This window comes from Melopsittacus undulatus, chromosome 9, assembly GCF_012275295.1.
Source record: "Melopsittacus undulatus isolate bMelUnd1 chromosome 9, bMelUnd1.mat.Z, whole genome shotgun sequence".
Classification (NCBI taxonomy): Eukaryota; Metazoa; Chordata; class Aves; order Psittaciformes; family Psittaculidae; genus Melopsittacus; species Melopsittacus undulatus.
In genome coordinates this window covers 18,541,905-18,563,997 of record NC_047535.1, presented here as the reverse complement: position 1 = coordinate 18,563,997, position 22,093 = coordinate 18,541,905, and the positions used below count along the sequence as shown (strand labels likewise).

Below are 22,093 nucleotides of genomic sequence, written 5' to 3'. Positions count from 1 at the left end.
AAAAGTAAACTTCGATTCCTAAACAGGAATTGATGCTCTGCTGAAAACCACTCAAGCACACGGAAGTAGCCTGGCTTTTGCCAGTGCAAATGCAAAGTAATTAACGTAAAAAACACTGATGCTTTTGCAGTGTTTGAGCAGCCCGAGAGGGGCGGGCTCATGCCGGCAACCGGCCTCTGCTCTGCGCAGCTCCTCGCACCCAGGACAACGTGTACTCTCCTCGAACACCGACTCTTCCTGCAGCACGGACGCTGTAACACAGGGTTAACACCGAGCAATGCTCAGGCCAACCCGGAGCGCTGCGAGCGCGGCGCTGGCGCCCCACTCCTCACTCCACCGCGACGCCGGGAGCGGACATACAGCAACCAGCCACCCTGCCGCGGCCCGCAGCTCTGTCGGCCTTCGCGTTCCGGACAAGTCCGGCCCTGCCGCTTGCCGTCGCTTCCGGTAAGATGGCGGCCTCCGAGTTGCTGCGGAACCGGCGCGAGGGCTCCGGGACCGGGCGGTTGCCCCGGTGACAGGCGGCTCAGGGCCCCATGGCGGCGGTGGGCGGTAGCGGCGGTCTGCGCGGCCGCAGCCTGCCCGAGTTGCGGGACATGCTGAGGCGGCAGGAGCGGCTGCTGGCCGACCGGTGAGGAGAAGCTCCGAGGAGAGGGCCACACCTCCGGCTCCCTAGTTTAAGGCCTTTCGGGGCTCATGAAGCTCCATGTACCCCCGGGGGCTTCCGGCTTTTGCACTCTTTAGAGCAGCAGTTACGTCTTGGAGCAGAAAACCCCGTAAAGGTCGTTTTATCCCAGTACACAGCCGGCAGGTGCTTTGCATCTCGCTGCTTTTCAGAAATGTAGCACGTAAATAAGGAACTTAACGTTAGAGTAAAAACCATGTCATTTTCTAACATTATTCTAATGAATATATTATTATGACAAAACATTTCCGTATCTCAGGTTGCAATAGGAGTGTTTCTATTCTGTCAAATGACTATTATTTTTTTTTGTCTTAGGAAATTCGTTGCAAAGCTTCCAGACAAGGGTAAGAAGGTCTCCGACTTTGTGGAAAAGCTGAAGCTTGCTATTTCACAGGAAGAAGAAGTAGCAAGGACAGCTGAGCTGTTATCTGCAGTTAGACTGGAGTTTCAGGTGAAGCAGGATGAGAACACAAACAAACAGCAAGTTATCTTAAAGGAGGACCGACTAAGAAGTGAAGATTCCACAGTCTTTAATGAAAACTGTAATACTGAAGAAGTTTCTGAGATTTCTTTGCAGAGGCAGGAGTCAGAATGTATTGCACGCAATGCCATAAATACAGCGCTGATAAATCAAAGGACTCGGAGGAAAGATGAAGAAGTAAAGACTGTTACAAAAGATCGGTATCTGCTTTGTGAAGTTGTCTCCAAGTCAGACACAAGCAGTCATCTGGAAAATGAGCAGATATCTCAGAGCAAATCTGAGGATGGCACAGAATGTGCAGGTTCTTTGGGCAACAATAAAGATGAGTTGGTTGATGCTTTTCAAAAAGTTACAATTGTAGGTGGGGATGATAGTGATAAAGTATTGGAAAAAGAGCAGAATGTGGCTAAACATAAGGGGAATATCTTTGGAAGCCTGCACCCCAAGACTCCACATTACATTGAAGTTCTAGAGTCTAGAGCCAAGAACCCAGTCATAAAGAAAAGCAAATTTAAAACAAATGTGTAAGTATTACAGAACAGAAAAACTTTTTGTGAATACTTGACCTGTATAAAATTGGAAATGGCACAGAACGAGCATAGTGGGTTAATTTTCTTGTGGTGGTCAAAGAGCTTTAAAGTTATTTGACATGCAAGGTTAATATGTTGGCTCTGTTAAGTGTCATGGAATATTGAGCAGTGGTCTCACTATAGCCTCTTGAAACAATTGTCATGGATCTTCACAGAGTTTCATAGCTTAAGCTACAAAATAAATCATTGTCAAAGCTTTCTTGTGGGTCAGTTCTAGAACTCGTAGAACTTGAGCAGCAGGTAGCCTTTGGCTTCTCCTGCACCTCTAGAGAAATCGCAATTCACATTGTACTGATGGTGCTTTATACTTCATGTGACTTCCAAAAACATTGCTATCTCATGCTTGGTAATTAACGGCCCTACCTTTTTTGTTCACTGTGAGGAGTGATCTATGATATTGTCTCTTCACAGAAAAACCTTTTCAGTTTTGCCGAGTGCTGCTTATTGTTTGTTTGTGGTGTTGTAACACTTTCAGGATTTTTTTCAACTCTTACAAGTTCAAAACAACAAGTCTTGGAACTGAAGTTATTCAAATTTGTGACCCAAATTTGCAGCATAACTTTTATGTTTCACCTCTTCCAGATTATCAGGAGAGCAAAATGGATCATTGTGTGGTTCCGCATCCAGTCAGTCACCTGGGGCATGTGGCTCTCCAATTACCACTGAAGAAAGACGACTTAGAGATAAGCAGCATTTGAATGAGATCACAGCAGCTCGGCTGCCGCCACTTCACCATTCTCCTACTAAGCTACTATCCATAGAGGAATCCATAGCAATTCAGATACAGCAAAAAGTAGCTTATGAGGTATGAATTCACAATTTGGTCTGAAAAGTAATAATACAATTGGAATCACTTTTAAAAAAGAAAGCATAAAGGGATCTTTTCATTCTGATGAATTTGATGATGAAATCGAGATGGTCAGACTTTGACAGAAGGTACTTTTTTTGTATTTGATTCTTTTAATGATACAATTAATGTAGTAGACCCTTCTGAAACTGTTATTCCTGCATTAAGCAAATCTAATGGTATTCTTTGTGTGTTGTTATGCTGACCTCATTGCACTTGCTCCACTTCTGACTAGAAATTCGTTTTTAAAGAGTTTTAAAGAGTTCTTGGCCCCTGCATTAATGAAGGCCTAGCAGTATTTGTTATTCTCAAAATATGCAAGTATCTGTATTTGACTATATTTATGGTGTGCTGGAAGAATCAGAGTTCTGAGGTGCTTCAAATTCTGTTGTAATGGATTTTGAATTTGACTTTCCAGGTAGTGCCAAGCTAATGTGTAAATTAGATGATATTGTAGAAGTGTTTGTTGCTCCTTATTGTTTTAAAAGCACTTGCTAATTTAGCCATCCTGAGACTTTAAGAGAGGTAATTTATTTGGAGAAAGGAGACATTTTTGCTGAGGTTGCTGAATGTCAAACACTGCTATTGCTACATGGTTAATGTGCACAGCGGCTCTTTTACATGGGGCATTCTGTTCTATTTAATCCCACATTACTGTATCACAGGTGAGGACTGCCACATGAGGAATTTAAACTCTTGCATCTTCAAATATTCATAGCACAGTCATGTTTAATGTGGAGAGCTGAAATTTCTTTGCTAGTTATGTTTAAGTAAGCCCACTCTGCAATTACTGATACCATTATGTCAAGTTTATACTTCAGTATACTATTTTTTTTCATGACCAGGATAAAAATAACAATGCTTTTTCTAACTTGTGTCCTTTTTCCTTTCTTTCCTAGGAAATGCAAGCCAAGCTTGCAGCACAGAAGCTTGCAAAGACATTGAATATAAAAATGCTCAGGTTTGAACCAGAGGGGGTTCTGCAATACAGAGACGGAAGAGATGAAGATTATTCTTCAGCAGAGGACTGAATTCAAGCAGGGATGTCTGTGGATGAGCCATGTAATTGATCTTTATGCAGTACTTCTTAAAACCCAAACCTGGTTATAGAGAATGCTTTATCTAGTAGTTGTTTTCTTAAAATGTTAACATTACAGCGATGGGCAGTTTTCAGTATAAACCTCATAAATGTGTTATTAAATGGTAACCCTGGTGTTATTGGGGACTGTTTTTTGAGCACTTGGGGCAGTTAATCCCTGTGGAGTGCCCCATAGTTTTCAACTACAGCAAAGTGAACTCTTTAATACACTTTTGCAGGCTGTGATGAGTCACCTACAAAAGAAGGTTCCTTCTGTGCAGAAAGGCAGTTGCACAGGGCATTGGCACACATGCCCATATAGTAAACTAGGGTGCCTGTGAACTGCTTGCACACAGGAAAGCTCTTGACTTGTATAAATGTGAGATACTTCTACCTATTGAAAATTATCTTGTTTTTACCATATGGTGAAAATACATGCCTATACATCTACAGTAAATGAGTGACAGGCTGTAAGTTAGCTTCTTATCACATGAGAGCTTGTTTTTCTGTGCCTGCACTTTAAAATAACACTTTCTGTCCTTATGTTATAAATAGGTAATAATTTTATATTATTTTGTAACTCAAATTCTGTTTGGGCTTTAAGAAACTCTGCTGTTTCATTTTTGGTTGTTACTGCAAAGCACATCAAGAAATCAAGTTACTCTGAAGACTGGCCTTTTTATTAAAGGTCTCGATGGGTTTCCATGTTTTTGCACACTGCTTTAATATTTTGGAATACTATTTTTTTCATAGTCCAGATCTGTAAATTAAGAGATCCATCCTCTGGTGTTCTTCAAGATGTTCTGTATGTATTGAAGTTTTAGCTTTCTTTGATGATAAAAAAAATACTCTTCCTTACAATAATGTTTTCTGCCTTTTAATCTGAATTTTGAAAGCTAAGGAACACATGTGGGAAATGTTTCACAATGATACTCCATTGTTGGCTAAGATTTTGCAAGCCTAGCATGAGTTCAGTTCTAAAATACAAATCTCAAAGATGCCGTCTATAGCCTGTCAACAGGTTTTCCAAGGCACAGCAATAGCTGTGTCTGAAGGGTGGCTCTGTGCACAAGGCTCTGCCTGGATATGTACGTATTCCTGCAGGAATGGTGTCTGGAAACCAAGGGAGCTCTGCATGTGAGTCCTTCAAAAAGCTGCACAACATCATCTAGAAATGGGGGGTTAAAGACTCTGCAACTTCTTGAGCACACACAGCACTTTACTAGCAGGCAGTAACTCTCTCCCAGATGCTCCACAGCCTCTCCCAGGCAGTTCTTGTGGCACAGTCCGTACCCTGGCAAAGCAGTTTGACATGTGGAACTGCTGCTAAGCCAATATGTGGTGTTTTTGACCAGCTTGTCAGTTGCTTATCTGTGATCCCCCCATAGTCCTATATAGGAGTACTGCTGTACTCTTCCCTGTCACAGGTTTCTTATTCTCATTGTTTATTGCCTTCTCATCAGCTGTTTGCTCTTCACTTTTCCTCATAAGACTTACCTCCTGTCACTAGCACCCTCAAAACATGCTCAAACCATGACAACTAGAGCAAATTCATACTCTGTATCCCTTCACCACCCATTCCCTTTCATACAACATATCACTGCTTATGTCTGTAATTTAACTTCTGCCAAGTGTCATGCATCCTCCTGTTGCTATATTCTCTTGATTTCTGTAACTCCATCTAAATGCCAGCTGTGCACCTGCATGTGTTCCCCGCCACTTCAGTATCTCACAGAGACCTGAATGGCTTCATGTTTTTGTCACAGCTGCCCTCCTGCTGAGGCTTTCTTATTTCATATTTTGTTTTCAGACTTTGCAAGATTTGCCACTTCCAGGCCTTGTATCTTCCTTTTTTACTTCTTACTGCTTTTTCCTGGTTTGTTCCACCCCCTAGTGTTTAGTTTTCCTTCCTCTTTTCTGTGCTTCTGCTCTATCCTCCCAACTTCTCACCATCACTTGTCAGCACTATTTTTGGCACATACTCAGTCATTATTCATCCCTTAGCACCTGTGTTGATGACCCATCTGATCCACAGCTGTATGTATTTCAGCCCTCAGAGGAAAGACTTCCTTCAGTGTGTGGGTCAGACTCCACAGTGGATGGCTCTTCTCTTGTGGCCGTGGTTCATCTCTCAAATAGTCATTGTTCATGCTACCACTTGCTTGTCCAGCTGAGCCTCATCATCAGTCTTCCCATTATTTTGGTCTGTTGTTCTGCTTAAGGACCAGAGGTCCTTAATTCTGGTCCAGAAGACCAGAATTGACTTTCCTTTGGATGTTTCATGAAGCACAAGTTACTGTTTCCAGGTCTGTTTGCATCTCTCCCTCTTACTAACATCATCACTCTTGTCCCTGTCCTGACTGTGCAGTCACCCCTTTTAAAGTTATTGTGTGTATTTTCTCTATGCTGGCTTTTCTGTGCTGAAGGAATTTACATGAAGTTACAGGGTTAAGAATTTGTTTTCTAGATCACTGATATCTAGCTCAGTACAAGCTTCTGCTCTTTCATGGTAGCTAAGATCATGCTATTTCCTTATGCTTTTAAGGCTTATTTCTGCTCTCTAAGCCTTGTGAAGCAGGGACAGTTATCTGTATTTTGGTAGCATTCAACATGTTGGAACTTTGCCAGAGTGGATCCACTAAATGGGCAAACTTCCCCTTATGGGGAGGTGGGGCATAATCACTGATACCAGGTGAAGTGTGTTATATACTTGTTCTACAAGTAGCAGCTGTTCAGAGTATTTTTGGAAGAGAGTGTTGTGTGGATATAACATCAAGCTTAAGGTATGGATTTTAAGTTACTGTTGAAGGGTTTGTGTTACTTCAAAACTTGTAGCTTTCATGGAGATTGTTGGTCCTGGGTTCTGAGCACAGGTATGTACTTTGAATTAAGGTTTTATGAGTGATAAGAAAGCAAAGAGTCGGGTACAAATAAGAGTCCTCCATGTTAAGGAAGATGTGCAATCCAGAAGTTTGTAAAGGTTATAGAACAAGAGGATGAATCATGGAATGGTTTAGTTGTACCAAGTTAAGTTGCTGATCATCTGTGGTGTTGCTGTTGTGTATTTCACTTTTGTCCATTTCCAGAACATTTAAAAAAGTACACTGAGAACTGAGGAGCTCATTCTCTTCTGGGAGTGGGGCTGTTAACCCAGTAGAAAACAAAGGGTTGAGAATATGTTTCTGAAATTCTTTTTGTGAATAATGTTTTGACTGTGTAAAGTAGGAAGTCACAGGGAAAACTGGAAATTTTTGCTTCAGTGCTCCACAAGGAAAACACTGGAGATGGATTTCGGAAATGATTGCTATATGGGGAAAGCAAAGAGATGAGAACAGGTCTGTAAAACCTAAATCTGGGTGGTCATACAGGTCTGAAAGATGGCATAGAGACAGGTCTTAACTGGAGAGCTGCAAGTCTGAGCGCTATAGCATGTGATGCATGTATCTGCAGCAGCAGCTGTAGTCCCTTGATTTTTGTATTGTTAGGAGTACCTAATCCCCAAACTGCACAGAAGAAAAACACTGTAATAGAGTATCTGTTTACAGCTGTAACACTTCCTGAGGGACAGAACATGCAATCTGGTTTGCTACCTGTGGTGATAATAACATGATCTAGAGGATATAAGTATTTGGGAAATAGCATTTGAAAGGAGAAAGACCTAAATGCTGCTGTACTTAATTATTTTGTGTGGGACTAAGGGTGGAAAAGATGCATAAGAACTACTTTTTGTAGTTTTTGGTTAAACCTAGCTGATGGGTCAGCAGTTCTGTTTGTAGTTTGATGGCTTGCGGGCTGCTTCTGAGGACCATGCAATCAAAATAGAAGTCATTGACAGCTGCAGGCTCCTGGGTGGAGGAAATGGGGTCTGCAAATTGAGAGAATTTGAAAACCATGGCTCTGTGCTGTGGAATTTCTGAACCTGCGACAGGGATGAAGTATCAGGAGTTGAGGAAAAGAATATCCAGATGCTACAGACTGAGCAATTGAAACTTGAGCTTGAAGCCATGGCAAAAGCTGCTCGTGCTCCATGAGCAGCCCCAGGCAGTAGTTTGGGGGTTTCTGTATGGGACTCGGAGATGATTCTTGTATTGCAGACACACCACAAGCTGGCAGCCTTTTGCAATCTTAGGAGGAAGTAGGACCTGAATAGCCTAAATTGTAGATGGGAATCTGGCTGGCTGGCTGGTTTTATGCAGCACTTCTGTAGAGCCAGTTCCCTTGATCCAGGAGGCTGGCTGTAATCTGAGTTGTGTGGCCTGCTGGGGTTTGCCAGTGAAAATGATCAGTAGCAGGACCCTATTCAGAACATTTTTTGTCTGATTTGAGTAGCATCTGGCTTATCATCTGCCTTTAGAAGGTTACTGCCTGCAAGGAGTACCCTTAGGCTGGGGGAACTGCAGTGAATTCTTGGCCTTCATATCAAGAGTGGCATTAAAGGGACAGGGAATTAGACTTCTCTGTTGGAAGAAGTTATGCACTCTGCTGTAAGAAAAGATGTCTTTATTCTGCTTTGCCATCCTTGTTTCTTTTTCAGAGTAAGAAGTGTAATTTCTCTGAAGTGTCTTGTAAGGACAACCCTTTCAGGTCTTGCATGGTGTGGTCTTGTTCCAGGGAGGTGCTAACTGAACTGTATTTTTCCTGGGTTTGTGGTCATCTATTGTTGCCAGTCCATTGCTCTTAGGCTGGGTGGTACGTGTGGAGATCGCAACTGAGATTTCCTGGTTTCCTGTGTTTTTAGGTTGTGAACTCCCATGTTTTCATAGGAGAAGGGAAGTAGAAAAGACAGCTGGGTGAAAACATTTGGTTTATTGTGCTGGTTTTTTTCTTCAATAAGCCAATGGTTGTATTTATTCTCGTACTTCTGCGGTGTTGTGTCACTGCTGATGTTGTGGCAGGCAAATGTTAGCTGACTGGTCCAAATGTTTTGCACTCACATTGACTTTCTGTGGGATAATAGTGCTTGACTCCATTTGACTCCTTTGTAAATACTGTAATTATTTCTCCATATGTATGCAAAGCTTTGGAGGCCTTTAGTCATCTCTTGTTTAAAGTAACTGTTTTTATAATTTGGTTATTAACATTTTATTAAATTGGCCCTTGATTTGGTGAAGCATGAAAGCTTGCACTGAACTCTGAGTTTGATTCCTCTAGGAACACTTCTGAGCAAGCGCTCTGTTGAACTGGGATATGGGTTCTGTGTTTTGTTTAATCTCTGCGTGCAAGGGAATTTGTGAATAACAGTTGTGAAGCAATTACTGAATGTGAGGAGAAGACGCAAATGAGCACAGTGAAATGTGTGTGGGAAGCAAATTGATTTTCAACTTGCTAGAATCATTGAACAAAGTATTTAACTTTTAATCATCCGCATAGGAGTAGATATGCCCTTCAGCAGCAAGTAGGGGAGATTTCTTGACAGGGAAATTTGTAAGAAGTGACACCCTCATTGCTTTTCTTTCAGGTTTGATACTGGGGACCATAATAGCATCATGCATGAATTGGCACATCTCCACTAAAGTCATGAGGGAGATAAGTGGGGCCATAATGTTTAATGAACATATTCATATTTCCTGCCTCTATCCACACAGCTGGAATTAATGTAGTTGCTTGTTAGATCAAGGCAGTGATATAATGTGGCAAGTAGCTGCAGTCCAAGGTTTTGCTGAGTCTCTGAAGCTAAGCACTTGATAGGAGATACTCTTTTTACACTTCTGAATAGAACTTTCAATTGCAAAATTTCTGTCCATGTCTTCTGTTGTTTGGTTTCATTGTTTGGGTGATGTGTCATGGTTATTTTTGGGCTTGTTTTTCCCCCTGGAAAAAAGTTTTCTCAGTTGTTATTTGATGCAAGTAACATATACTCAGATTAGTCAGACAGTGGTGTCAGTAGTGTAGCTGTGGTTATAACAGCATGTGGTCTCCTGCATCCATCTCTGAATTGAAGGTAGTATTGGCACTGCCCTCCCAGTGCATGCAGGTTGCACTCAACTTGTATTGCAATGAGTGCAAATTCTATGGCAAAACTTGCTATTATTAAAGAAGCTGTGGGACTTTTTATGGCACACACAGAACCACAGCTGAATCTGAAAGTGCAAAGACATATACTGAAGATCTCGGTGAAGGGGAATGACTCTCAGCAAGGCAGAAGGTTCAGCTATTAGGGCTTTGTCTGGTAGGTGGGTACACCTTCTCAAACTGACAGTATAGGGAGAAAAGTTAAATTACATGATCATTGAGATTTAAATTTCCAAGTCATGTAGACCCTTTTCCATTGAAGTCATCAGGTATCTGTCTCTTACTGGTTGATCAGAACTAAAATGGATGACATTCTTCACCAAGGGAGGAACCTGCTGTTAGTACCCATGTACTAATGTGAAAACATGAGATGGCATCAGCCACTATTTTGTCCAGCCCTCTTAGAATCACAGAATGATTTGGGTTGGAAAGGACCTTAAGATCATCCAGTTTCACCTCACTGCCATGGACACGGGTGCCTCACACTAGACCATGTTGCTCTGTTCAGCCTGGCCCTGAACACTGACAGGGATGGAGCATTTACCACTTCTTTGGGCAACCTGTTCCAGTGCCTCACCACCCTCACAGTAAAAAACTTCTTCCTTATATCTAACCTGAACTTCCCCTGTTTAAGTTTAAACTCATTACCCCTTGTCTTATCACTACAGTCCCTGAGGAAGAGTCCCTCTCCAGCATCTTTGTAGGCCCTCTTCAGGTAGAAGAACCCTCTTCTATCTCTACTTGCATTTATACTGAATTAGCATTGAATTTCTTCTGTTTTCTTACAGATCTTTAAATCTTGCCTAGATAATCTTGTAGAATTTTCCTACAAACTAAATAAACCAACTAGTTTTGGGCAACTGAATTTTGTATGTATATGTGTATATATTTGTATACATGCATACACATCTATGTGTGTATATATAAAATAAGCTGTGTTAGCCAACTATTTTCATTTGAATGTAGGAAATCTTCAGAGACTGTGCGATAAGCTCTTTCTATTTAAATCACTGTTACAAGTGGCCTGTGTTGTCTCCTGGTTACTATAAAAGTCTTGATGTAACTGTGGTTTCCAGAGTTACAGATCCATCAATTCCATTTGTAATTATGTGTGAAATTACTTTGTCAGTGGCTTTCCCCCTGCTTTTTCCTGAAGGGGAAAAAAATCCCACATGCATATTCACAAAAATCTTCATTCAATGCACTAATATTTGTTTACTGACACAATTTATTTCACGTTGGTTAGAAATTCTTATTCCCTGGTTTCACATGTATTTCTCTGAGCTGATTTAAATTGGTGTTGTACTGATTATAGTACTGCTTAAATGATAGCTGATGATAAATATTATCCTTGCACAGACAATGGGCATCATCATGTGTCATGTCTGCAGACCAGTTTTTTGCCTGTGTGGCAGATTTCTGTGGCTGTGAGCCAGGAATTTTAATGAAACAAAACATCAAAGATGCAGAAGAAATGAGAATATTAGTCAAGGAAGATACACAGTGATGCTCTCTGATAACCCCTGGTAATTGACATTAGAACTATGTGGGAGCAACTTAAATAAACATCTGGACACTGAGTTTAGACATTTCCAGTGACAAAACCCAGACAGATCTTCTGGACTTGCAATAATAAATATTTCAGCGCAGTCCACATGAATCAACTTAGAATTCTGTTTTCAATTATTCTAGTTTTATAAATATATCATAGTTAATTATTCAGGGATAGAATTTCTTTTGAAGATTAAGGAATTTGATGTTTGCTACATTCACATAAAGTTCCATTTTTTATTTGTATCAAATTTACTTCTGTTTGTACAAAAACAATAGTGCAAGCATGCCAAGAGCCATTAAAGCAGAATGCAACTGAACTTTTCCTGCGGTGCAAGAGACTTTTCTGAAAATCCTGGCAATGCACTATAATTCATTCCAGCTCTGGTAACCACTTAAATTGTACTGAAAAGAAAATGATAATTTTAAAAGTTATTCTCAATATTTTACAGATACTTTCCGTATCTTTTTTACTTACGGCAACAAGGTAGTGCTAAGAATACGGTGTTCCTTACGGACAGTGGTATTCATATGTACTGAAGTGTCTAAAAGAGGTAGCAATGAAGGTACAAGACTAAATGAAACACTGTTTGCGGTCCAGATCTGATCCTGATATTACAACTGTGATGAGGGAGTGCCTAGTAAAAGTATGCTCAGTTTTTGTTCTACTTTTATATTCCTTAGAAAAGCCTCTTGTGTGGGATACAAGTACAAAATCACTTATTTCAGAAGAAATGAATCATATATCTGAGGCTGATGAGTTATTGACACATATTAAAGTTACTACATTAATGCTTTTTAAAAATTATATTTTTAATTTTTATTATTTTGAGACAATTTGTGTCTCTGTTGCCAAGGGTCCTGGACAAGCTGAAGGTTTCTTCTGAAGACTATTCAAGATTTAGAAATTTTCACTGCCACTTTCAGTTTAACTTATGTTTCCTCACAACCCAGGTTTTCAACGACAGCACATCTTCCTACAGTTTCTTACCCTGGCTGTCACTAGCAAGAGTACTAATGTAAGCTGGCTGTTAATGCTGTTGAGCCACTGGCTGGTTATGCCATACCAACAGGTTAAGAAAGTTTTAGGGAGCTGATGTTTTAGCCTGACCTACAGGTCATCATCCCTTTCAGAGGTGGAAGAGGCTGAATTGTGTTTGAATACAATTTGGCAAGTCCCTGTTATGATAGATGTCAAAGCTGTTATGTCCTGAATCAGGCTTGGGTTCATATGGCAGTTCAGATTAGAAGGGACCTCCTGCAAAATGGAGTCAGCTGTAAGGTCAGATGAGATTGCTCAGGGCTTTAATCCAAGCTGTTATTGAAAACCTCCAAGGATGGAGATGGTACAGTCTTTCAGGGTGACATGTTCCTGGTATTGCTGTCTTCTGGCCTGCAGTGGTGAGGAGTTCTTTAAACCCATGCTGAACCTCTCTTGTTTTATCCTAGCTCTGTCTTCTGATGGCCTCTTTGTAGGTGCTAGAGGGCTACTGTTCGATCCTCTTGAAGTGTCCCCTTCTTCAGCCTGAACAGATACACCTCTGGCTCCTGCAGCTTGCTCTTTACCAACACTCTCAGGGCCTTTTCAGCAGGGCTGCTCCCCAGCTTGTTGTCATTTCTGGGCAAATCATAGGCAAGCGTATTAGGAAGCTGCAGGCTGACAAGTGTATTGAACTATTCAGTCTGTCGTAGGCTTCCCAAATCAATAAAATATACTTTCTGCTTTCATGTTTCTTTGGGGAGCAGGGGGATGGTAACAAGCCTGGTTACCCTGATCTGAGCCTATCTAAAACTTCCATGTTAATTAAAACAAGGCAATTTGTGCTTTGCAACCCTTTCTATATACTATAAAAATGATGGATAAGGAAGCTATAAATCAGCCTTAAGTCTGATAATCTAATAAGAGCATCTCTTCAGCAGTTTCACCTCTTGCTCATTGATCTATAGCTTGGTAATTAATTTCCCCTAGTTTTAACCTGGTATTTATTATAATACCTAATTCTTCATTGCTAAAACTATGCACCGGAAATTTGTAGTGTTATAGTTCAGACAGTATAATCTATTCATTGTTATAGGAACACAGAGGAGGAAGACAAATTATTTAGAGGTTTGTTACTTAGGTGCATTTGAAGAATGCTCAGTGGATAAAGCTAAGAGGAAAATGTAGGCTGGGACAATTAAGCAAAAGCTCTTGTAACAGGAATTACCTGTTGAATGATCCTCCATGAGAAAGTGTTAGGTTCCCATCTGCAGGTGCTTAAAACTCCACTGGGCAAAGTATTGACTGTGGAGAGCAGCTTTGTGCTAACCAGGTAAATGGATGATCAGGATATGCTGCTGCTGCTGTTCTGCCCCATGCGGTAACTGCAGCATACCCCTCTCTTACAGGGCAGCCACGATTTTCAGTTCTATTTGTGATCAAAACCTGGGGATCTGGTTTGGCTACCCTAGGCTACCTTAAATCCTATTAAATTTAATGGAAATTGCTCATCAGATTTTGAATCTGAGATACACTGACAGTTTTGGTTTCCTCCTTCAAGTTTTTTTTTTTCTAAGCTTGTTGAAAGGATGGAGCAGTGTGGGTAACTGCCTTACTATCAGCTGCGGCCTGTTCCAACATTGATTACTTTTTCCCAAGAATGAAAAATGCTGATAGAAAGTAGTAATAAAATTAACTTCAAATTATTTGTAGCAGATGTAAATTATCTTTATGCATGCCTTTTATGCTTTGTGTAAAGGCAAAAGAGCTTGAGTTGGATGTCTTGACCTCTCCCTTAACTCAAACTGCTGTGCAGTAGAGAGGAGGTGAACTTTATAGGCTTGTACTGAATGGCTGTTGAGACACTTGACATGTACATTTAAAATCTAAAGTCATTGCTCTGTTTAGGTATTTTTATTCACAGATGATTATAAAGTTTTGTAGCAATCCAAAGATAACAAGCCTTGAAGTACATGCATTATAAGCTGACTCTGTACTTCCATGCTGCGTACCTACATTACATGCAGAGAAGGTTTAAAACAGAAAAAAATGATAATCAAGTAAATATTTCAATAGGTGATAAAGCCACAATTTGCTACTTTATTAGCCAGTTGTTTAGAGGAGCTCTGTTCTCTATCTTTGAAGTAGTTGCTCAGGGTTATCAATTGTGTTTGTTTTTTAGTGTAAAGAGGATTGGAAAAGCACCACTTCAGATTTCACCTATTATGCCTGTTTTACAAGGTATCATACCCTTTTACCACAGAAAAGAGGCTCTGCCTCATGTTTTGTGCTAGATAAATCAGACTGTGCTTTACTGGTGGATTGAGGATCTATGGGAGACTGTCACATGAACTGCACATATATGACCTTTTGAAAACAGGGAGATGAGAGATAAAGTTTCATAGGCCTGTGGGGGAGCAGCAGTTTGTGTTTCAGCCTGTGTCACATCTGTCTAACCTGTGTATGTGGTCTATAATTCTCTACTACAGCTTAGGAGGTTATTGCTCCAGAGAACTCAGTGTGTTTTGAGTGTTTGTGTGTAAGAAAGGATAGCTGCAAAATGTTTGGAGGTCTTAAGAATCAATGATACAGAGTTCAGGATGAAAGCCTAAAATGCATTTTCCAGCCATGTGCCAGGAAGGGGAGCATGGCACTCATCCTTAAACCTTGCCTATACTGAATACTTACATGTTCCCTGCTAAATTGGTGTCTAAGTAGCTTTACTGGTGGGAGTAGAGGAGCCAGGAGAGTCAGGTTACACTTTGTCATGGAACTTGGTATGAAATCCGTACTTTGTTGCCTGGACACTGCAGTTAGGATGATAGCAATATAAGAGGATGTTTGTAGGAGTGTTATATATTGCAGGGCTGCCCTGGATCAGATTGCATTTAATACATTGTACATGGCCTTTGACCAAGGACCACCTGGCCGTGTCTAGCTAGTGAAGAACCAGAAGACTTACTGAAGGACAAACTCTTGACTTCACAGCCTGCCACTGCAGCAGGAAATGTTTTTCCAGGTTATGGTTTTACTGTTAGTAATACTGGTACTGTATAACACCCAACAGTACTAATTCAACCAGGATACTGTATGGGTACACAACTTATTCCTGTTGTCTATTCAGGTAGAGCAGCCAGTGTGCTGGTTATGCTGCCTTGATGATTTTATGCCAACTGCGTAAGAACAGGTTCAATCCAGCCCACAGCCTGCCAAGGGAAAGGTGTTTTCCAATGTCAGCTGGAACAAATGTGGAACTCCTGGAGTCAGTCTGAACTGGTGCAGCCATTTGTTTCAACTGCCCAGAAATGTTTTGTTTGTGGTCCTAGACTAGGTGTTTAAAACCAGGCTTGCTGTCTGATTGAGCCGTGACCTCAGTGAAGTGCCAATTTGTGCTGCTGGCTGGAGAGTTGATGTCCCCCCATGATCACCCCAGTCCCTGCTGCAAAGCTGAGTCATACAAGGCATTTTGTAGGGGTATTTTTGTCATTGTGCCAGTAGTTCAAGGCTGCCATAGGAATGTTAAGGTAGAGAGAAACCAGAAATACTTTTTTTTTTTTCCCTCACAAAAAATTGGCCTTGTTTGTAACTTACTTTAGGGTTTGAAAATCGTAACTAGTGTTTTACTTAATTATCTGATCCTTTCCTGGTGTAATGCCATTAGAGGCATGGACATGACACCAGGTAGCACTCCTGAAAGCTGGTTGACTTTTCAAGGCTCTGGAGGCACTATAGCCTCATTAGCATCGAGCTCTGCCGGGGTTAATGAAGCCCTACTAATGAATGATGTTGTGCTAGGTAGCGTACCCTTATGTCAGCAGAGTAATCGACCAAGATAAATTCTGAGTAGTGTTTAAGCGGGTTTTCAAATGCCTTTTGATACTTCTACTGAAAAACGCAGGTATATCCAACCCTGCCTAACATTACTCCTATTTTGATATAGCTGGCCTGTTTGCAGTTTCTGGGTAACAGCTCAACACCAACATTAAACATTTTTCCATGGATTTGTATGTTCAGCCAAGCTAGGCTATCTGATATAATCAGGTAATTAAATATCTAGTTATTTCATGTTACTTTAATTAAATATCGGACCTCCTTATGGACCTTGAGAAGAAGGGAAATGCAGAGAGTGGGAAGGGCTCCCTGACAGATATCCCGCAAGCCAGGGGCCAGGGCTCTGGCATCAAGGACTGACCCAGGGATTTTGTTTGTGAGGGGGCAGAAAGGCCCCGGGGTGAGAAGATCGGAATGGTGCTGAGGTGCACCCGTGTCTTGCACTGCTCAGGCAGCAGGAGCTGCACCAGCTGGCTCAGGGAAGACTCCTGAGCTCTGCAGGCACAGGAGGACAGGCCCTGGGAGCACCTGGGCCTGGGACCTGGTGGCCATGGGAAGCCACGATGGTGTGGCCTCCCCTGAGCTGCAGGAAAAGCTCAGTGAGAGCTGAGGAAAAACTTTAAATGGGCCATAGCCTGAAGATATTATCCTCTCCCTGGCTGACAGCCTCGGCCTGGAGAGCAGCCAGAGAGGATAAGAATGGGGCCCTTGGGGTCCGAAGATATTAACAAAATAAATAACTCCGACCGCAGCGCCCCTTCCACTCCCCTCGGTGCATTCCGCAGAGGAGCCGGCAGCACCCTTCCTCTCTCCCACCTCCTGAGGTAAATCAGACACACCGCGTCTGCTTTGCATTATTAAAAGAGGGAATGGAAAAAAAAAACACCAATGTAAACACAATTGCTGCAGAAACTGGATATAACCAGGTTATTCAAAGGGAAAAAATTAAGCTGACTGTATTCACCAAGTTTGCCTTCACATCTGTTAGTTTTAAGGGGATGGTTTTAAAAAGAGGGAAGTTGTGGTTTAGGGCCTGGTTCAGCAAAGCCTGTAAATGTGTACTTCACAGGAACAAGCTTACATTTATCCTTTTTCAGTGCAGCCCTCATGCATGCAGGTGCTTATGGAAACGATGTTTTCCAGGGTGTGCTGCTGGGGGAGACTTGGCCTCCATGGCAGGGCTGGAGTGCCACAGACAGTCCTGTGAAACTGTGAGGGCACCACAGGCCTCCCTCAGCCAAGAAAACTATTACTGTTGTAGTTGTCAGTCTTGTGTTGCTATTATCCTGACAGCATTACATGGCAAAAGAGATGAGCACTGTTTTAAAATCTTTAGAGAATAGAAAATGACAGTGTTGTTGCTACAATTATGTTATGATTGTATTATTACATTATTACATGGCTTTTATGTCATCCACAACATAACTGTTATGTTGTTGTTATGTGTGTTGTTTCTGAGCTCAGCACAGTAATTTTGAATCAAATAGTCTTTTACCTCAGAAAATATTAATATTAGTTTAGCATGACACACGTTTAGACTTTTTAACACCATGTTGTTCTGCTCTGCTTGCTCAAACGAATGCAAGTTGGTGGCATATTTGATAGAACTCCATAGGGTTGTTTTAGGAGTGATTTGTTTTTTGTTTTGACACTCCATCATCTGAATCTGTCATATATGATAGTTTTGGCTTCATTTATGTAAGATGATTTTCTATGCCTGAGATATGGAAACATCAGCTCTAGAGGTAAAATCTTTAATTTTGTCAGTTAAAAAGAATCCAGTGCTTCCTATAATCACAACTAAATAAATAAGTAAATCAGTCCATCCCTGTGATTTTCTGTTTGGAAGCTGGCTTAATTTTTACTGTTTGGAGTTGTCAATACTGAAAATAACTGGAGCAGAGGATGAAAGTGTGTTCTGTGCCTGCTGAAATAAACTTTCAAGGTATTTAGGTTTTCTAAGTCATCTTTTAATTCTAGGTGCTAAGCTATTTTTATGTAAAGATTACTTTCATCAAGTTTAGAATTTTTTCCAAAAGGAGATTTTTGTAAACTTTTTCACTAGAATAATAATTAAAATGTAAATAAATGAATACTCAATAACAGACTATAAAGAGTAGTCATGTTATTGAACTGTTAAAGCTCTAAATCATGAGATACAAGGCCATTATCAAATTATGACACAATCCTCATTTTTAACATCTTCAAATGGACATATTTTATAAGTAAGTTTACGTACATATTCAGATTTGGAAGCATTTGGGCAGAATGCATTAATTTCATCTTTCATGAGCTTTTGTACGTCTTGCATTGAAGAGTACTTAGGGAACATGAGTATTTTCGAAGATATCTGTGACATCTGTTCTTAATATTCTAACATCTTTCTTCCTTGTACATTTGATAGACAACATACTTTTGGCAGTCTCTCTTATTAGAATTGCCAAAATGTTGATATTAATTTGAGTGCTTTGGTTTTCAGTGAGTGCAAGCCAGAATGAGCCTTTTCAGAGAGTCATCTTTGGAACCAAGTTATTTCTAGAAAGCCAAATGTTTCAACATTCTTTTTAGGTAATCAGAAATAGATTTATAATAAAATAAGGAAATTATTTCTGTTCAGGAACAGTTGTTCAACTATATCTGCTCCCTTATCTTTATTTCTTATCTGTGTATTTTTAAATAAAACGCTGTGTTAAAACTCCATCCAAGTACCAGGCTGTGGGATTTTAGCTTGCCTAGATACTTTACCCTCCTAAATACCTATTGAAAGTGCATTGGTATGAGTGTATAAATGGCATTTCATGAAGAGATTTTATGAGACTTAAGATGTTACAGTGTCAAGCACTGTGCTGTGCAGTATTCAGTTGAGTATAGAGTGGAAGGTACAGCCAAGAGTTAAGTGCCACGGCTTATGCAACGCATGAGAAGCCCCCTCTGAAAGATAAAGATCAGACCAGAAAGCAAAAAGAGAGCAGATAGGGAAGTACCTACAGGTACTTTGGATTTGCAGTCTCACAGGATAACAGGTTCCTAGGAATTTCTTTTCAGAAATTAGGTAACTGTTGTGTCTCTGAAATCACACCATCCAATGATTAGATGATTGTAGAATTCAGCTGTAATTAAATCTCTTTACTGCAGAGCACCTATTCTCTTCAAGTCTTTCTTGTATGTCTCTGAAGAATTAATTAGCCACAGGCCTGCAAGCTATTTTGTGCTGGTGTAAGCTTATCTCCTCTGGGGAAGCTGTTACCCAGTTTGGCAAGGCACGGGGAGGGGGAGAACATGGCCGGGGTTTCTAACCTATCTGACACATGAAAGGGAAAGATTAGGTTCTAGGCACTCTGAAGGATTGCTGTGGTGGACAAGCTATATTACCCACCTTTTCCTGCTCCCAAATGAAAGGCAAGGCTGCAACTACTTTTTCTGAGAAGGCCAGTATGAGCAATAAAAATGTATGCTGGATCAGACACAGGTGATGACTGCACGAATCCTGAAGGACCCTGGTGTGAGAAGTGCCGAGTTGTATAGTCCTCCCAAGGTTATGGCATGTCAGAATGCATGTAGAAGCCAAGCTTTAGGTACCAAGAAAACTATAAGGTGATAACTACACCATAAATAGAAATGAGTTATTCTCAGAGAACAACTAGGAGAGGTTTTTCAGCACTGCACTGAAAACTATAAGGTGATAACTACACCATAAATAGAAATGAGTTATTCTCAGAGAACAACTAGGAGAGGTTTTTCAGCACTGCACTGCAGTTTTTAACTTATGTGTGATAATCAAAGCAGAAGTTAAGTGGGAGCTGCATGTGTATCAGTTTTATCTACTGGACCTACTCACTTTAAAAAGCTGAGGTATTGCCCTGTGTGACCAAGAATAATTACTGGGGATATTTTATACATCAGAAACATGATCCAACGGTCTCATGTTTATATCCATTTCAGAATCTGCAGAAACAAATGTGAAAAGCTCATACAGACACTGAGATCCTGTCCTTGTCAAGGTAAGAGAGGCATTTCATAACAACTTCATCACAGATCAAATCTGGTAATGTGATATTTAATTTTGACTTTGGACACTTCTCTTATTACAAAAAGCATTCTCTTATTACATAAAGCTACTTTATTGATAGTGCTGCCCTATGTTACAAATATTTATTGGCCAAATTAATTTTTATTTACAATTCTGTATATTCAGTGTAACTTCAGTGATAAGAAAGTTATTCAGAATTGGTGAAACACAAATCCACTCACAGTCATTGTCACCCTGACTTATTCCAACTCTATTACAATTTTATATATTGTTTCTTTCCCCTGCCCATTAGTTCTGCTGTTAGCCAAACTGAGACACACAGACCTTTCCTGTTAATTTTCTAGAATGAAATCCATAGACATGAGAACTGTGGTAATGATTATTGTGCTGCAGCTGTAAGGTTGGCTGTGAATTCTTCTGTCTTTAGTATTGGGAAAGAACACACTTTATAATGCATGAGATAACAGCAAAAAATTTTCTTGGTATTGCCTGAATGGTGAAAGTGCCATGTGCCATCATAACAACAAATACACAGATCAGAAAGTCACTCTGAATTGTTATTTTGAGTACCGTTCTCTTAGTGGTGATGTTTTTGTACCTGCTATAGTTTAGCTGACTTATCCATTTCCTATAGGAAACAAATGATATATACATTTTCAATATCACTGTGCAGTATGGTTTCCTAAATCCAGTGTTTTGTACTATGTAGTTTTTGGCTTCAGATGCTAGAATTTAAGGGTTTTAAGTGCAGTCAGTATGAGCTAGGTGTGCCTTCTCATACTGTGTGTCAATCTGGGCATTCAGGTTTCTTCAAGTCTAAGAATAAATCTTCAGTGTTTATTTAAGGGATATGGCCATCTCCTGAATGTCCCTTGTATTTCCTTCTACACGTTCCCTTTAACGTCTTTGTTGACTCACGGCCCTTAAAGGAAGCAGTGGAATATTGATACAAGGTAAGTAATAAATATGCAAGCATGCATAAAATAAGCTTGAAAACTAAAATGGAAAAAACCCAAATAAGGCCCAAGTCTCCCCTCATCCTTTTTAAGATGTGCAGTTTCGCTTTCTCTCAGTAGATGTCAGCAACACTACAATCTTGCCCAATTTACCGCTTCCAGAGTCTGTTTACAATTACAGCTAGTTTTCCAGTTACAGTTTTGCAAAGGAATAGCCCATTTAAACCAGTGGAATCTGTTGCCCTCTGAAACAGGATTAGAGGCTGCTATTCAGCATCTTAGAATAATATTGTATTCTCAGTAATGCAGAACTTATACAGAACTTTGTAGAAGGGGCTTACTGCTACATTTTTAGAATTTTCTGAACCTTTACCTCACATTTGCCCTCCAGGCAACCATGAAGTAATATAAGATGTCTAATATTTTGCTTCTTTCTGTGAAGTAAATCAAAACCGTGGGAATGTTTTCGTATAATTTGATTTACTCCTGTCTCCTACAATACATCTTCAACCCTGTTCAATTAACTCTCTGCCTGCTACAGGAAAGGGGCACAATCATATTCTGACTGAAAGCAATGGCAAGTGTTCTGTTGGCTCTGTTGGGCATTGTGTCAGCTCTAGAAGAATTCACAACCACAAAGGAAGGATGTGGAAGGAAGTTTCTTACTAGAATTTGTGTGTGTGTGTGTATGTATGGAAAGGAGAAAAAAGGATGTTTATTTCTGCATGTAAGCAGCATTCATTTTGCTGCATATTATAAAATAAACAGAAATATTTCAAAATCACCATGTATGTGAAATGGGGAGCAGAGAATAACCAATCCAGGCTTTATTTGATTAGAAATGAAGAAATTTTATAATCCTCTGATTCTCACAGGAGGGTCTTTTGCTTCATCTGATCTCCAGCAGGAGTCTAATTTTTTGTGATATATTGGGAACTTGTGAAGTGTGACAGATTTGCGCTTTTGGAACTTAAGATCATACCCTCGGAAAAAGGATCAGCCCAGAAAGTAACATTGACTATCTGTCCATGTGCCTGTCGCCATCTCATAGGC

The 22,093-nt window shown here is 40.4% G+C and overlaps 1 protein-coding gene across 1 annotated transcript in view; it reads left to right on the top strand.

The window, feature by feature from the left end:
* The window catches only part of MYZAP (myocardial zonula adherens protein), a 60,627-nt gene extending 56,088 nt beyond the window's left edge, over positions 1-4,539 (top strand). The window contains exons 13-15 of the mRNA XM_013128249.3: positions 1,001-1,690; positions 2,339-2,561; positions 3,503-4,539. Coding sequence (XP_012983703.3) covers positions 1,001-1,690; positions 2,339-2,561; positions 3,503-3,634 — 1,045 coding nt within the window. The 3' untranslated portion in view covers positions 3,635-4,539. The remainder of the gene's footprint in view (positions 1-1,000; positions 1,691-2,338; positions 2,562-3,502) is intronic.
* The last annotated feature ends 17,554 nt before the right edge of the window (positions 4,540-22,093 follow it).